At 45.7% G+C, this 16243-nt stretch overlaps 3 protein-coding genes, 1 long non-coding RNA gene and 1 other non-coding gene across 5 annotated transcripts; 1 reads left to right on the forward strand and 4 right to left on the reverse strand.

Annotated features, from left to right (window-relative positions):
* Positions 1-739: 739 nt before the first annotated feature.
* LOC100845897 lies at positions 740-1358 on the reverse strand. The gene is made up of 2 exons (XM_003568271.4): positions 1083-1358; positions 740-960 (listed from the first exon to the last, which is right to left on the reverse strand). Exons 1-2 carry the CDS (start codon positions 1251-1253, stop codon positions 913-915), a joined length of 219 nt encoding a protein of 72 aa, XP_003568319.1. The 5' UTR covers positions 1254-1358; the 3' UTR covers positions 740-912.
* Positions 1359-1840: 482 nt separating this feature from the next.
* Positions 1841-2001, reverse strand: LOC112271231. Its single transcript, XR_002964224.1, has one exon. It is a non-coding gene; the product is annotated as a U1 spliceosomal RNA (small nuclear RNA).
* A 994-nt stretch (positions 2002-2995) lies between these two features.
* Positions 2996-4040, forward strand: LOC100838578. Its single transcript, XM_010233007.3, has one exon. It carries the CDS (start codon positions 3425-3427, stop codon positions 3683-3685), a length of 261 nt encoding a protein of 86 aa, XP_010231309.1. The 5' UTR covers positions 2996-3424; the 3' UTR covers positions 3686-4040.
* A 4534-nt stretch (positions 4041-8574) lies between these two features.
* LOC106865982 lies at positions 8575-10314 on the reverse strand. The gene is made up of 2 exons (XR_001405946.2): positions 9479-10314; positions 8575-8893 (listed from the first exon to the last, which is right to left on the reverse strand). It is a non-coding gene; the product is annotated as an uncharacterized LOC106865982 (long non-coding RNA).
* Positions 10315-11972: 1658 nt separating this feature from the next.
* LOC100846501 (CASP-like protein 5B2) lies at positions 11973-14906 on the reverse strand. Its single transcript, XM_003568273.4, has 3 exons — positions 14453-14906; positions 13243-13375; positions 11973-12449 (listed from the first exon to the last, which is right to left on the reverse strand). The coding sequence occupies exons 1-3, from the start codon at positions 14581-14583 to the stop codon at positions 12249-12251; spliced, it is 465 nt and encodes a 154-aa protein (XP_003568321.1). The 5' UTR covers positions 14584-14906; the 3' UTR covers positions 11973-12248.
* Positions 14907-16243: the final 1337 nt, after the last annotated feature.

A 16243-nucleotide genomic window follows, 5' to 3' on the forward strand; every position in this document is an offset into this window, starting at 1 on the left:
GGCTGTAAGGCTTCCACAATGTGGTAAAGCCAAATTTGTCATGTCACTCCAATATAGCACCGGTGTGAAATGGTCATTTTTCCTCTAGAGTGTAGCCAGTGCCAAATTACCTCCTTGTGGGACCCACTTGGGAATAAAATATCTCATCTTCTACACACCGCTTTCCCCTTTATCTCCTCCGTCTCTCTCGACCTGTCTCTGCCCCCAAAATCCCTACATGGCATGACCTCCACCACCGCCTCCTCAAAAGATAGCAGCAGCAGAGCGCTCCCGCCTCTGGTGGCCGCGTTCGCACCGTTTCTCCTACATGCGAGGCCTGCTGCACTGTAGCGGGAGAGCTGCAGCGCCGTTGCGTGGCCGCTGTACTCGCCGACGCCGGACGCTCCACCAGCTTCGCGCCGTGAGCATATTCACGGGAGGTTATCTTCGCTCCGATGGACTCCGGCGCTCCATGCCATGGCGTCGCGAGAGGTTGGGCAGACGGAAGAGTGGATTGATCGATTTTTTAATCTTCTTAGATTTGGCATCGGAGCAAGTACGTGCTCCGGTTCCAAAATATTTGGCTTTGGCATCGGTGTCACAGTGTTGAAAAACGGTGCCAAATGCCAAATCTCTATTTGGCACCCCTATTTGGCTTACACCGTGGAAGCCTAAAAGGACTTTTGTCGAGGAAAAACAACTTGTTCGGTGGGATGGGCATTGTGTCCAGGGCTTTAGGCCCCTTTCTAAATTGCTGAAATTTTGGTGAAACTGAAGTTCATTTAGTTTTTGGTTTCCATTCCGCAAAGGTACCTACGTACAAGCGATGCAGCTTAAAACAGGCGACATCGGGAACAAACACGTCTACGTTTCCATTCTGCGAAGGTACGCACACAACATGAGTACAAGCTATGCCATCCGATCTCTGAATCCTCATTCTTTCCTCCCAATGCCGTGAGCCATGTTGTAGATCCCACGCCCCTGCGCGTGAACACCAAACGGGAACACGGCATAGCATCAGCACAAGTGCCCGACCAAAACAGGAAGAAATAAACACACAGTGAAAGTGAAATACTCGAACTTATGCAGATTGCTCAACTTACAACGAGGAACATGCTCGACGCAGCCAGCGCGAGGGGGATGGCGACGGAGGTGATCACGTCGTAGCGCCCCTTGAGGTACGTCGGCCTGTGGACGCTCTGGAAGTACCTCTGCTTCTCCACGATCTTCTCCCTCGGACGGAACGGCGGCTCCGGCTCCGACGACAACGCCATGTGACCTCGCTAGCGAAATGCGCAACCAAGAGTTGAGAATACGAGGATGAACGCTGGTATTTATTTGTCTCTGGTAAGGAGCTGCAGTTAGCAACGCAAGCACATTATAGGCTGGATTGGGCATCTTTAATAGGGTACTCGAGTCTCCCCAGCTAGAAACTCCCAGAATGCACTGAAAAGCAGACACTCCCGGTCACTTCAGTCCAACCCCACCACCAGTTTCCAGACCGTTCGACCAGATTAGGGCTGAATGTCTCCAGAATTCCAGATGCGCAGAACGTTCTTCGTTAATAAAGCTCGTCAAAACCAAAACCTAGAAGCTGGAAGCAAATACTGATATGCACCCAGAATAAGATGGCATGAACAAAAAAATTCGTCCTTATCAAGATTGAGCTATGAAACTCATACCAATAAAACAATTTTCTTGTATTGTTAAGATTCAACACCAAATTCAAACCAACCAGAACAAGACGGCATGAACAAAAAAATTCGTCCTACTCCAAATTGCATGAATTGTTAAGATTCAGATATCAAATTCAAATCAAATATTCATCAAATTCAAACCAAAATTTTAAATTTAAACTTTGGCAGGGGCCGCGCGAACGCGTACCCCCTCTACCACAAATTACGACGTCCACTCTCCCACTTGGGGAGATGGTAGACTAGTGCTCCTCCCAAGTGCAATGGAGGCCACTAATCCAGGCCATGAGTCTTCTTGATCACCCATAGACCCCGTCCAGGTAAGTGAGTTCTACGTAGCACCAGGTGACCGATATATAGCACCCTGTTTCGTCTCTTGCTATGTTAATGACCGGTGTGGGACTAAACATCCAGGTTTAGATTGCTCGTTCCTGCCGCGGAGGCACGGACCAACAGCAGGCTTAGGAACGCCTGGTAGTTGGGCCTCTCGGCCCAAACAAGATACGTCCAATTTGACTCGCTGTCGCAATTCTTGTGCGCAACTCTGCCTAGCAGGCCCATCAGACAACCCTCGCCGAGGAAAGCAACGTCAAGTATTCTCAAAAAAGAAAAAGGAAAGCAACGTCAAGCAGATCTTGATGTGTTCCCTATTTTCGAACCCAGCCTAAACTGCAGTTTGTTGGGACGGCAACATCAGTTGTCCCAATACAATAACACTATCCAACTCGCCTATGGCAGCTATCCAATCAAAAGACAAATCGGACTGCTGGGTCGACATATGATCTGGCATGAACCTCCTCCTCTCAGAAACCTAAACAAAAGCAACTATTTTTTTTTTTTTGGCGAAAGGAACAAAAGCAACTATTACTATCTGGTATGAACTGTTGTCTGATCAGCATCTCCAATATTCCTCAATATCGATCACACGCATAAACAAAACCAACACGCACTCTGTGCTAAGTTTAATCCGGTCAAACAATGCAATCATGCACAAAGTTCATCAGCCACACACGAGCCGCGGCGATCTTTCTCTTGTTAATCATGTTTCGCTACAGAACTACTCAACGACTCGACAAGTGTATCGGAAAAGTCAGCACCTGAATCGATAAGACTCTTCTGGGCTTCTGGCCCCGGCAGAAGAGTCGGCTAGGGTGACGCGAGATCAAGATGTGGCCGCACGGATTTCCGACGGATTACGCTACCGGAGACTTCGATTAAAGACCTCCCCCGGATAAGCCAATCAATGAACTGACGAATTTTTCTTTCTCATTTCTTTTGCATGCAGCAGGTAAGTTGTTTGCTTTCCAAGGGTTGAACCGAGGGGATTAAAAGATTGTGCTTGCAGGACGTCGCTGTCCACTTGGAAAACTCGCCTTCTAAGACTGACCATCCCTTGCGTTCAAGTCTCCCAGCTCCCTCCCCTTGCTGGAATTCCATTTGCACGAGCTAAGCTAGCTACCTTAAATTCCCGTGTAGCATGTATACGTGAGTCTCTGACACGACACGCTTTGGTTCAGAGTTAAGCTCAAGCTGTCAGGGGAACAATAATCTTGGCATAATCTTGGTCTCTATCCACTTCGAGGCCTGGTCCATTTGCCTCCCTTTTTAAGCTCTCGTGCAGGCCCCCTTTCTTTGCCATCGTCCAGAAAAGAGAGACAAAGCTCTGTCTCTCAGGTGTCCTAACAATAACAACTCCTCTCTTTGTACTCTTCAGCTCTCTCAAGCGAAAGCTCTAGCTCCTGCAGGCGATCATGGAGGGCCTCATTCCGTTCATCTACAGGGCCGTGGCGCAGTACAGGAAGGAAGGGCAGGTCTCTTTCGGGGACCTCTTCTTCGACGACCCGTCGTCCTCGCCGACGACGTCATCCTACTTCCGTCTCCCCGGGGATTCCGGCAGGCACCAGCTGTTCTCGCAGACGTCGTCGACCGACTCCGGCGCGGTCGGAGCGTCGCGGCGGTCGCCGGCGCATCGCCGGCGCCCCCTGGAGCATGGATCGATCGTGACGAACTGATGATGGGAAGTGCGGAAGGGCAAGAAAAGGAAGCAAAAGCAAATGAAGACTTGCTTGGGGTACGTCGTCGTCGTAGTGTACTTGCAGATGCTGAGCAACTGCAAATTAATGTTGGCCTAGCCGATATAAGTCGCAAACTTGCAGTTTATGCGTGCATGTGTGTTCTTTCTATTTTTCTTTCGGCTTGTAATGATCCGTGGTGTCAACTGTAAATATGGGATGTATGCATGAACGCGGGCCCTCCGAAGGAGGCTTGTGTGAAAGAAATGTATGGTGTGTATGTACGAAAGTTGTACGCACACAGTTAGTCCAAAACTCAGTTGCGTAACAAAAGAAAAACTTATTTGGCATGAAACGTGGTTTTTCACTGTTTACTACTACTACTTCCTCCGTTCCAAAATAAGTGACATGGATTTTTATAAAATCAATACAATCCATGTCACTTATTTTGGTACGTAGGGAGCACACTACTACAAAACGGTCTATATGCAACAGCACATCAGTAACGGGTCCAGCGCGACTGTTACTGATGAACAACATTAGTGTCAGTCGCGGCCGCGACCGTTACTGATGAACAGAGCGGGGTCTGCCCGTCCCTGCCCAGCCATACATCAGTGGCGGTCGAGCGAGGAGACCGCCACTGATGAACCATCATACCTCGCGAGAGACATCAGTGGCGGTCGGTTAAGAGGCGACCGCCACTGATGAACCATGCATCAATAACGGTCGCCTAGAAGCGACCGTTACTGATAATAGGGGGTACATCAGTAACGGTCACTCAAGTCCCGACCGCCACTGATGATTGTCGCGTTTTAAGTACGGGGGGCAGAGCCGCAGCTGGTCGCCCTGCGCGTCGTAACAGACCAGCTGCGGCCCTTCTTCCCCAGCGACGGCGAAACGCTGCCCGAAGGCACCATGGCCGCCCGCGAGCCCCCCAGGTAGCGCCTCCTCCCTCTCCCTTCCTCCTCCCTCCCTCTCCATGGCCGGCGGGCGGCCATGGCTGGCGAGCTTCATTTTTGGAGCTCAGGCGGCCGGCGAGCTCCAATCTTCGAGCCCAAAGCTTCCCTCTCTCTTGCGAGCTCTCTATCCCTCCCGATCTATCTCGCTGGTCTCCAATTTCACTCCGAATTTCCCCAATTTCAAATTTTTGAGCTCCGGTCGCCGGCCAAATGCGGCCTCCTCGTCGTCGTCTGGAGCTTCCCTCCCGATCTTTCTCGCCGGCCTCCAATTTCTCTCCGAATGTCTCTAATTTCAAATTTTTAGTTAGCCCCGTTTAATTAACACCTTAATCCTCTTGTCAATGATTAGGCTAACTATTTTTCTTTGTTTGTTTTCTTCTGTATTGTGTTGTAGATCGAAGGACCATTCTTGGATGTACGCCAAGGAAAGAATCAATGCTCGATGGATAACTGAATGGACGGTCTTTTTTGGAGTCGCGAAAGGTGATATGGAACGAAAAGGACTTGTGATGATGCGTTGTCCATGTCGCAAATTTGGAAACACATGCATAATGAAGCCTGAAGATGTTCAGATGCACGTGCGGGCATCGGGTTTTGTGGAAGGTCATTCTCACTGGACTTGTCACGGGGAGGATGCGGTTGATGTCAATAGCGGTAGCGAAGATGATGATGTCCTGCGGTATGATCTGGCGAATGATTCCGAGGAAGAAACAAGGGTCGATGAGGAGGCTAATGTGGAAGTTGAAGGAGCTCCACGTGGCAGAATTGCCGAAATGCTAGATGACCCGTACCTACGAGACCAGTTGGAGGACCCCGAAGATGAGGCAGAGTCTGCTCAGTTCAAAAAATTGTTGGAGGACGCAAACACATCCTTGTATGATGGAGCTGGCGAAGAAAACAACGTGCTCGAAATGACGCTTGAACTTTTGAGGCTGAAGACAGCATCATGCTAGTCAGACAAGGGCTTCACGGACTTGTTGAGTTACCTTACTTCGGTTTTTCCACAACCAAACAAGTTGCCCAAGAGCACATACGAGGCGAAGAAGATTACATGCCCGATTGGATTAGATTGCGTGAAACATCATTCATGTCCAAACGACTGCATGGTATACATTGGAGAGTACAAGAACCATGAGAGCTGCCACATATGCGGTGCATCGACATACAAGAAGAAAAACGCCAGATGTGACGAAAACGGTGGGGAAGAAGTGATGAAGGGGCAGGCCGGCAAAGACTGTCTGGTATCTTACGACATGTGGCCGAGTTGAGCGTTGGATGCAGAACGTTAAGGATGCGAGGTATCTCGTCTATCATGATCTGGCGCAGGCTGCATTCAATCCTGACGGGCACTACCGTGTGGAGGAAGCTGGGGTCCTAAGACACCCTGCCGATGGGACTCAGTGGAGGAACTTCGACACGGGATTTTCAGATTTCAAGGCAGAGCCCAGAAACCTGAGGCTCGGTCTCAGCACTGACGGGATAAATCCTTTCAAAAACATGAACAACAAGCACAACACATTGGCAGTGATCTTGTTTGTCTACAACCTTCCTCCATGGTTAATCATGAAGAGAAAGTACATCCACATGTGCATGCTCATACAGTGTCCAAAGCAGCCGCGAGCTGACCTAAATGTGTATCTGCAGCTAGTGAAGGATGAGCTGAAGCAGCTTTGAAACCTTGGCAGAGTGGTTTGGGACGCAAACAGGAGGGAGTACTTCACGATGAGAGCAGCGCTTCTGACCTGCCTGCATGACTACCCCGCGAATGGAAATACTTCATGCCAGGTGACACATGGCTACAACGCCTGTACAAAGTGTGAGAAAAACACGACATCGGAGAAGTTGCCCGCTTCATCCAAAATTGTTTACATGGGCCATCGAAAGTGGTTGGATGCTAAAGACCCTTGGAGGGATGATAAGGAAAGGTTCAATGGGAAGACGGAGCATGGGACAACGCTGAAGGAAAAGTCTGGTATGCAAATCCTCAAAATTATGAACGATGTTGAGGTTGTCCCCGGAAAGATTGCTGCGAAAAAATATAAGGAACCTGAAGGCGTCGTGTGTAAAAGGAGGTCCGTATTCTGAGACCTGGAGTACTGGGCACATTTAGAATGCCGCCATAGCATAAATGTCATGCACGTGGAGAAAAATGTATGTGAAAGCGTATTGGGGTTGCTGATGAACATTCCAGAGAAGACGAAAGATGGACCCAATGCACGGAAGGACCTGAAACTCATGTCTATCAGAAAAGAGTTGTGGGGCAAAGATCAAGTGTCGACAGCCGATAAGAATGGTTTCGTGACGGTGACCACGCGGTGTTGTCTTGCATGTTACAACCTGTTCAAAGACGAGTTGCATAGGATGTGCCAGTGCATGCAGGGCATTAAAGTCCCATCGAACTACTCGTCGAGCATCAAACATCTAGTTAACATGAAGAGTCACAAACTATCTGGCATAAAGTCTCACGACAATCATGTCATACTCACTCAGTTACTTCCAGTCGCAATCAGAGGTATCATGGAGCCGCACGTAAGGGAAACAATCATGAAGCTTTCTGACTTCTTTGACAGCATCTCGCAGAGTTCGCCCATGTCATCAACAATGAGGCCATCAAGTCTAGTGGGGATTTCTACGAACGCGTGGAACAAGTGGTGATTAGGGTTCACCCACAACAATAGCTTCAAACTTGAAATGAGATACATTTGTATTCTTTATATGCTTTTATGAAATTTTGACACTTTGTAATCAATGTCGTGAAGTGTGATACATTTGTATTTTTTATATTCTCTAAATGATGCGCCTTTATATACATTTGTATGCTTTAAATGATGTGGCTGTGTATTTTTCTGTGCTATGCTGTATATATTTTTCTGTGTATTTCTTGTATATTTTTTGTAGTTTTAATTATTTTTTTAATTACCGAAAATGTATCAGTGTTGGTTGCTCGATGTTACTGATGATACCCATCATCAGTAACACGAAGTTAGCAACGGTCGCCCCGACCGTTACTGATGTTGTTTTTCGACCGTTACTGATAAGCCTTTCTGTAGTAGTGGCACTATACATTTGTGTATTTTTTCCCTAATTCCTTCCAAATAAATTTGAATTTAGACTTAAAACTTTGCACGTTTGTAGAGAAACCTTCAACATATGGATTTTTTAGGGGTTTTTTAAAAACTTTTGAACACGAAGTTTACGGAATTTGCACCGTAAAAACGGTTCTCACCGATACTCGCCGATAGCCAGCGTGCGTACGACCCTGCGGCTGTTCACCGTCTAGCGAGTTGTGCACCTGCACTAGGAAAACAACAGTCTACCTCCTCGCAACTAGCCTGGTCTGGCCTGTCATTCCCTCGCCTGCCCCCTGTTTCCATCCGATTCTGCCCAAATTTGACGTAGTATCATGCGCTTTCTCTTACAATCGTTTGGCAGTTATTTCTGTAATTTAATATGTACTAGCAGAACGACCATGCGTTGCAACGGAAATTAAAAATACTCATTTCGTTCCTTAAATTAAGGTGTATTTTTTTATCGAGGCTTTTAACCAAGATTACTCCATCACGTGTGACTTATGTGATACAAATTATTATAACCATAAACAAGAATATTTTTAAATAATAATGCAATGATATAAATTTTATTTCAAAATATATATACACAAATAGACTAATTCTTGGTCAAAAGTTGGGTCAACGTAAACAATACACACCCTAATTTAAGGAGCAGAGGAGGAGTATGTTATTATTTTTACTACTGCTAAACATATCTCTTCATCTTGCCGCTAATGATTAACTACCACTAATCATAGCTCTTCCTCCTGGTTTATGCATCTCTGATCATTCCGAAACACAAGGATAGTTTTTTAAGCACACCTTATCACTCTCATAAAGTGCCATGTCAATTGTGTTAGGACTGAAGTGCTCTGCTATCTAGGACCCACATATATAAGTTAAAATTTAACCACAAATTTCTTACACTTTGATAATTTTGAAGTCATTCACCGAGCTCATTGTAGAGAAAAAATAATATGTTTAACAAGAACCATGGCTTGGCCACATGTTTTAGGGCTCAGAAAAATATTAGTTTGCCAAGAAGAGCACACAAATTAAGATGTATCAATACTGGAAACATCATATTAACATATTGAAATCTTGGTAACAGGGGCTTCATGTTGTCTTCCTTCCCGGCAGCCCATCTCTTGATCTCAAAATCAAGTGTTTCCAAATGAAAGTAAACTCGACTAAAAATTCTGCATAGAAAGCATAGCCTAATGAGTTTTCTAATGACCCACAAAGGGTTCAGAAAAATATATCCCAGAACATCAACTTCAGTATTTGAAGGACACACAGCCAGATAGTGCTTAAAACAGGAGCTCATTGTAATTTATGCTTGCATAATTCAGATCGACAATGAGAAATTCATGATCAGATGACAATCTGTAAGAGCAACAGTGAGTAAATTAAATGTCGTTTCTGTGGTGCAAAGAGCTAAGTACCAGTATATCATTGACATTTCAACTATATTTAGCACAGATTAAACCATCTTATGAAACAACAAGTGCTCTAGCTAGCTCACTACCAGACTCAAATCCTAGAGCTAAGTTGCTAATTGCATATTCAGGCTGCAGCTTCTATGACTGTTGAGCTAAATTGAGTGTTACCAATTAAGATTTACAAAATTTAGTTTTTGCAGGTTCACATCCACAGTTTGGTATTAGCCTGGAAATAGTCTAACAATTCAAGCCTTTGCATTAGCTTGATCTCTATTATGTATATATCAAGCTAAGTACAGTAAAATGTACAAATGAAATCCATGCCAAAGCTATGTATTCCACCTGAAGAAAACCACCAGGAATTCATGATGCACTCATGAAATCAGCACAGAATCCTAAGAGTCTAAGACTGGTCTGGTATAAGACATATCCTTAAGCCCCTAATATTCAGGCCATCCAAGTGGAAAAGATATAGGCAAGAAAGCAACGGTAACCAGGGGAAGGCGTGGCTAGTAGCAGGGGATGGCGTGGGTGGCTTCTTCCACTCAAAACTCCTACAAAATCACATAACTGAATTTACCGTTGATCAATCACACACACCACACTGAATTTATCAGCGATGCCGTCCAGCAGACTGGGGAGCTAGGACTCCAGTGCTTGGTTAACAAACCAATCCAAGCATACCAAGATCGATCAGGTAGCTTTGTTGAGAACACAGCATTATTAATCGTCCAATTAGCAGCAAGGGCAACGCAGAGGGGGAGAGAGAGAGGGGGGCGAGGTAGGAAAAGAGGGGACGCGCAAGGGAGAGTGTCCGGGGGGAAAGACGGACTGCTACCCGGGAGGCGCGCGACGGTTGGGTTGCCGGGATATGTGGACGGATGGGCTCGCGGCGTGGTGCTCGCAGCGCACGATTACAGCGGCGTACGAGCTGCACGGCGAGCGGGGGCATGTGGGGCTGCGATGTTGAAGTGGAGGTGGCCGAGGACCGCGCGGGGCCGCTGCGCGGAAGCTCTCCGGGCAAAAAGGTAGCCCCTTGCCCTCTTGCCGGATCCCGTGCTGGACAGTAGGGGGAGGAGCAGCGGCGGACGAGGGAAGGGGAGGGAGCAGGTGGGGCAGTGCCGTGGTGGGGTGAGATGGATGCCCTTTTTCGTCGTGTGCGGGTGGGAAGACGGAAGAAAAAACCGCTTCGTTGAAAGGAGCGTTTGACGCGTGCGGTGGGCAGTCTGGGACCACGTACGGACGACGGAGAGGACGGACGGTTTTGTTACGAGGGTTTTTCCGGGCGTGAGGGAGAGGACGTAACAGGTACGTATTAATATCTATTAAATTAGAATTGGTCGTGATGCGGTCGCCGTAAGTTAACTTTGTTAAAATTACAGTCAACATATCACTGTTCGTTATTTTTTTTTCCTCCAGTTAAAATTACAACCAATACGTCACTGCCCGTTATTTTCTTTTTCTTCAGTTTTTTTCACGATTTTTTCTACTCCATCTTACAACCGACGCCACCACACCCGCATGCCGACCTCGACAGCGCCATGAGTTGCCTACACAGAACATACAAATAAATAATTTGTGATTTTATTGAGGCGTCGCAACGCGCGGGCACACCTGGTATAATTACAACACTTGACTTCCCTGTGTTGAACCGTACTTGTTTATCGTACTTACACGCAGGTACCTGGTACCATTCCGAATTTATCCTGCATTTTCTGGGGCCATCATCCCAACACTTGGCAACCTCGTGCCTACCGGCCGGCGAGCAGTGACATAGGCCAAGCGAGGATCGCAGAGACTTCCGTTCCATAACTATTATTGTTGAAATATTTTAGACATTTTTTAAATAGATATATTTATTTTTTGACAAATTTGAGACGAGAATTATGAAATGGAGAGTATACGTATTTGATTCGATTTAGTGCCGTTCTTAACAAATCGATTCGTACTCTACGAACCTTTTGCTATCATTTGCTAAATAAAACTGTGTAATACAGCTTCTCTGGCTGTCGTCAACGTGTCGTCGGTGGCTCGGTGCTGTGGCGGTGTTCTGCTGTACAGGGGTATAATTGTGCAGACTTACAGCTGTACCAACGAACTAGCTTCTCTTTTGTATATCTGGCAAGGAAGCCATTTTTGATCTGAATGGATCTGAACTTATTGTGCATAGTTGTAGTCCATATGGGGCGAATAGTAGGCGAAATTCAGAAATAACTGCATGATCTGAATTCTGAAATTGCCTGGCTTCTTTCTTTCCGCAGACAGCAGGTAATCATAGGCCAACTACGTCACGGAAGATTACCGGACGCATTGCAAAGTGTGTCGATTTGGTTTCAAAGTGCTACAAATTTATATTCGTGGTATTTTAAAAATGTTGAATATAATCATGTTGGCAAAAGTATTTGACGCACTTTTATCGACAAAATATGCAGTTGAAGTGCTAAAAGTGTGGTTAAAAATCAAAATTAACTACATTTGAACAAAGTACGGCTAGCATAGTGCGGGCAAATGTCTGCCGTGAGATAGTCGGGTCGTTTCAGGTAGAAATATAGAACACAACCAGAAGATATGAAATGGCATCTCGGCCGGAATCAAGTCATCCTTATGACCTTATCTTTTGACTCTTTACATCAGAGCTTATAGATTGCACTGTGTCTGAAACTCTTTAAATTCTCTACATTCGTTTCCAACACAGCTAAAGAGTATTAATATTCCAAATATGATATATACTCTACTCAGGTAGAACATTATGAGAGGGCACCAATATAGTGCCATTCCATAACTATCAAGAAAGTCACTAGTCAGATACAGGTATCGCCATAAAAAGAAAGCTGCATCACTAAGAACAAGGGTATTTTTGCTATAAAAAAAGAATGAACACAAAGACGATGACAAACCGATTGCATCAGTATCTGGAGCTAAGTTTCCAGTCAGTAATTCCTAGGAAATGGTAGCTCCATGGAGCTTACAAATTCCCAACATTTCCATCTTTTGGTCGTGTGGTTTCGGGTTTGTTACATATCTGGAACATAATCCTATATAAATGCTACGATGAGAGGAAAACAGAAAGGGAGTCACTATAAACAGAACTTACACAACATTATATACAAAATCAGAAGGACGCCAAGAGCCAAAACATGATAAGAGCTGATGTCGCACTTAGTGACCAAGACAGAAAAGCAAATGCCGTGGCGAGTTGAAATCTGCTACAAGGGAGTTGGTAATACCTTCTACAGAAAGTAATGTCCCTTTCAAAAAGAACTACTACACCAGCAGCTGAGCATGATGCAGCAAATGAGAGAATGGCAGTAACCTGCATCGCATACACAGATTTCATTAGTGCTACTGGAAACACTCAAAAAGGGAACACATTCAGGTGGATGCTATCCAAATGAAGGGCGCAGACATATAATTTGCCAGGTAACTCAATCGAAAAAGAGTATATGTCATGCACAGATTCAATTTTCTTCATTGTCGAATTAGGATGACCATTTGGCTGACACTATATGGGCAATAGAGAAGACATGAATAACTTCAGCAATAAGTACAGCAAACAAATAGACCCACCAGTACAATTCCTGAAATTTTAGTGTCCAATAAAATCTCCTAAAAGAAGAATAATCAACAAGGGTGTCCCATCTCCTGTAGCTTAAAATGTCACCGACATGATACGAGTGCTAGCAGGCATGCATGTATCTTGGAAGGGAGAGAGCGAGGGAGGAATGGAAACAGAAGATGGTCATTAACATAGTGAAACTACAAGTATAACGGTCTCTATATCTGTAGCATTGCAGCAAAAGAAAATAAGCATGGAAGGTTCATTTGATTTAATTTTGTCACATGCTCAGTTTTAGAGCTTTTCAGATAAACACCCTAACTTTATACGGAATATTAGTCTATCACAAACAATAGTATAGCCAACAAAAACTGGAGAAAGCAAGAAAACAGAGCAAAATGCTACTCCCTCCATCCCATATTAAGTGACTCAAATTTGCCCAAATAAGGATGTATCTATGCCTAAAAAACGTCTAGGTACATGTAATAGAAAGTCACTTAATATCGGACGGAGGGAGTATGTGACAAGAGTTTCAGGACTTCATCATTACCCAGTCACCAACTACAAATAAGCTCACTAAAACAGCATTGTTGAGATCCATTTTGACTTTAAGGGCATATCCATCAAGAAATGCAAGTCCCAAGCTCCACAATGCTTGCAGTCCCATTGACGCAATCAAGTAGCTGAAATAAGAAAGACATAATGAACTCATTACACGAACCAAAGGTATGCAGTAGAAAGCCAACATGTCCACAAACGAATGCTGTATTAGAGTTATATCCTACATGCCTGCAAATAACCCATAATTGCACTAGATTTGACTGATCTGTAACTGAAATTTGGAATAACTACAATGCACTACATGTAACACACGACCAACAAGTAACATCATCAAGTCAAACAAAAGATGGATTTTCACCTATACAAGTGGCATACTCCAATGTTTTTACAAGTTTTGATATTTAAAAGAAAATCTCGGACACATGAATATCAGGACAGTGCAATGATTAACCCCGGGCATTTGGATCATCAGTTCACCTAGCTTAGCTAGGGTAGGTTCTACTGGCCCGTTTGAGCTATGGCCTAATCAGGCAGAGTATTCATTTGGTCTGCGGGCTTGTGGCTAGCTATACCAACCAACCTATGTTCAAGAGGCGAGTTTATGTACCCACGAGGCCACGAACAGGCAGCAGAGTTCAACTCGGTATTTTTCTCACTTCTTGCCGTCGGAGGCGCGCCAAATTGGAGTTCAACTGGTATTTTTCTCACTTCTTGCCGTCGGAGGAGCGCCAAATTGGCTCGCCTGGTGGAGCAAGGATTTTCTAGCCCCCACAGGCTTGTTTGATTAGCAAAGCTAGCAATTCTTCTCCCTACCAAACACCTACCCTTCCTTAGGTTCTCTAACCGACCAACCCAATGCTCTAGTTGCCAGTGGAAGGCTGCCATTTCTGCAATTCTACGCACAATCTATCAAATCGCCTAAACCCTATACATGTCTGATGTCTGACCCGACTGAAAAATAGGGCCACTCGTGAATCACTTGCTCTATTTAACCAATTCGTGGCAAATGATTGGGGGCTAAAATGGTACTCCTCACTGTCACTGCGACCCCCAAATACTCCACTCTCAACTCCATCTACTAATCGCATTGTTCCAGTCCCTGCGCAGATCAACCAGCTCCCCACCGAGGATCCACGAGACCAAACCCCCTAAACAAACACAAAGCCGAGCAGCGCCACGCGACGCGACGCGAAGGTTACCAGAAGGCTGTGTAGCCGGCGAAGCCGGCCGCGGACGCCATGACGCCGATGGACGCGGCGGCGAAGGCGACCTGCGCCGCCCGCAGCCACAGCCCGCCCCACGTCCCGGGGCCCCCCAGCAGCTCCCTCATCTTCCCTCCCCCCCTCTTCCGCCCCCACCTATCACCGCCGCCGCTCCTCAGAGGCCGCCCTGATCGGCCATGCGTACGCGGGGAGTGTGGCACTGCTGCTGAATCCGATCGGGGTTAGGTGCGCCGTGCGGGGATGGATTGGAAATCGAGGTTTAGCTGCTGGCTTTAGGCGAGAATCGAGTCGAGTCGAGGAGGAGGAAAAGGGGGATTAGGGGAAGGGAAGAAGAGAGTTTGGTGCGAGGCTGACGCGCGCGGGGCCCGCTGCGATGAGAAGAGAAGAGAGCGGGGGGTTTGCTTGTGTTGGTGGTTTCTGATCTGGATCTGATGGTTGGGGTTAGCCGCGAAAGTGGGGGTGAGCAATCTCTTGATCCAGTTTTGTTGCAGGCATTAACGGTACCGTCCGTGCTACGTGGAGGATGCGGTAAAAGAAATCCTGAAGAACTAAAAATCACGCATGATCAACCGTCCAAACAAGAAGGTTCATTCCGTTCGTGGGATTTCTAGAAGATTTTTTACAGGGTTTAAGATCCTAAGAATTTTTTCTAGTGTACTCCGTATCATTTGTTTCAAATTATAGATGCTGGATCCTAAAGATTGTGCACAAATTGACCTAATTTCAAAAAACTCTTAACATCATTAGGTGAGACCTCATGGAAAAATTCTATGTATTGAAGTATCCATGATATTTCCATCATCTATTTTTTTCTATTTCTATAATTCTATAGTCATGTAAACAAAGATAGCCCTAAATGAACCGGGCATTGCCAGTTTCATGTTCATTGATTTTCTTTGGTAGAAATATAGTGTTTTCCATGTATGCAAACGGTGCTTTCGGGATTCATTGTGGTGATCTAAGATGTCTATGTGAAGTTGTTTCATACCTTAGTATTGAAACATTGGAGCCACCGAGTTCGGCGTCGATCTGTCTCGTTCAGTGAATTTTCTGTTGAAACGACCCAGTGAAAGCAATATAACGAATCTTCATTTCAGGGTTCCTGACATTGTTTATTGCTTCACCGCTCGTCTAAGTTAGGTATTTTACCGGAGTCTAAGTTAGTGTTGTTGAAACTAGTCGAAGCCAAACAGCCAATAGTGAAGTCAAGTTGAAGGCAAAATACTGAGTTATTTCAGTATTCAAAATTCTCCGCTCTCCAAGTTTGGCTACACTTGAACGGTACTGGCTGCAATCTAGTCCGTGAACTTTGGGATTAACAACGCGACAACAAGGTTCGATGATCGATAATCATTGCTCTTTTGTGGAACATTTGGAACAAAAGCAACGCAAATGTATTCTGCGACGAAGAAGAGAAGTTAGGTCACGCTCCAACCAATGCTTCTCCCAGCCTCGAAAAGCCGTATTGACATATTGGGCCGTTGTGTTGGTTCACTTAGGGAGAGAGGATTGTAACTCTATCTCAACTTTAATATACTCTCTCGGTCTCATGTTAAATGACGAAATATGAAACGTTCTACTTCTGCGTTACCGTTTTCGTTTTAACCAGAAAATGTGGCGCAGGATGACCTTCGGCCACTGTAGTTTCGGTAAAAGAAAACTGTGCCGACCAACCCGTTCCGGCGAGGAAATGCTGGCGCTCGAAACAACTCGCCGGCTCTTCCCTTCGACCCGACCAACCCGTTCCGGTGAGCGGCGTTCACCGAG

Source organism: Brachypodium distachyon, chromosome 2, assembly GCF_000005505.3.
Source record: "Brachypodium distachyon strain Bd21 chromosome 2, Brachypodium_distachyon_v3.0, whole genome shotgun sequence".
Classification (NCBI taxonomy): Eukaryota; Viridiplantae; Streptophyta; class Magnoliopsida; order Poales; family Poaceae; genus Brachypodium; species Brachypodium distachyon.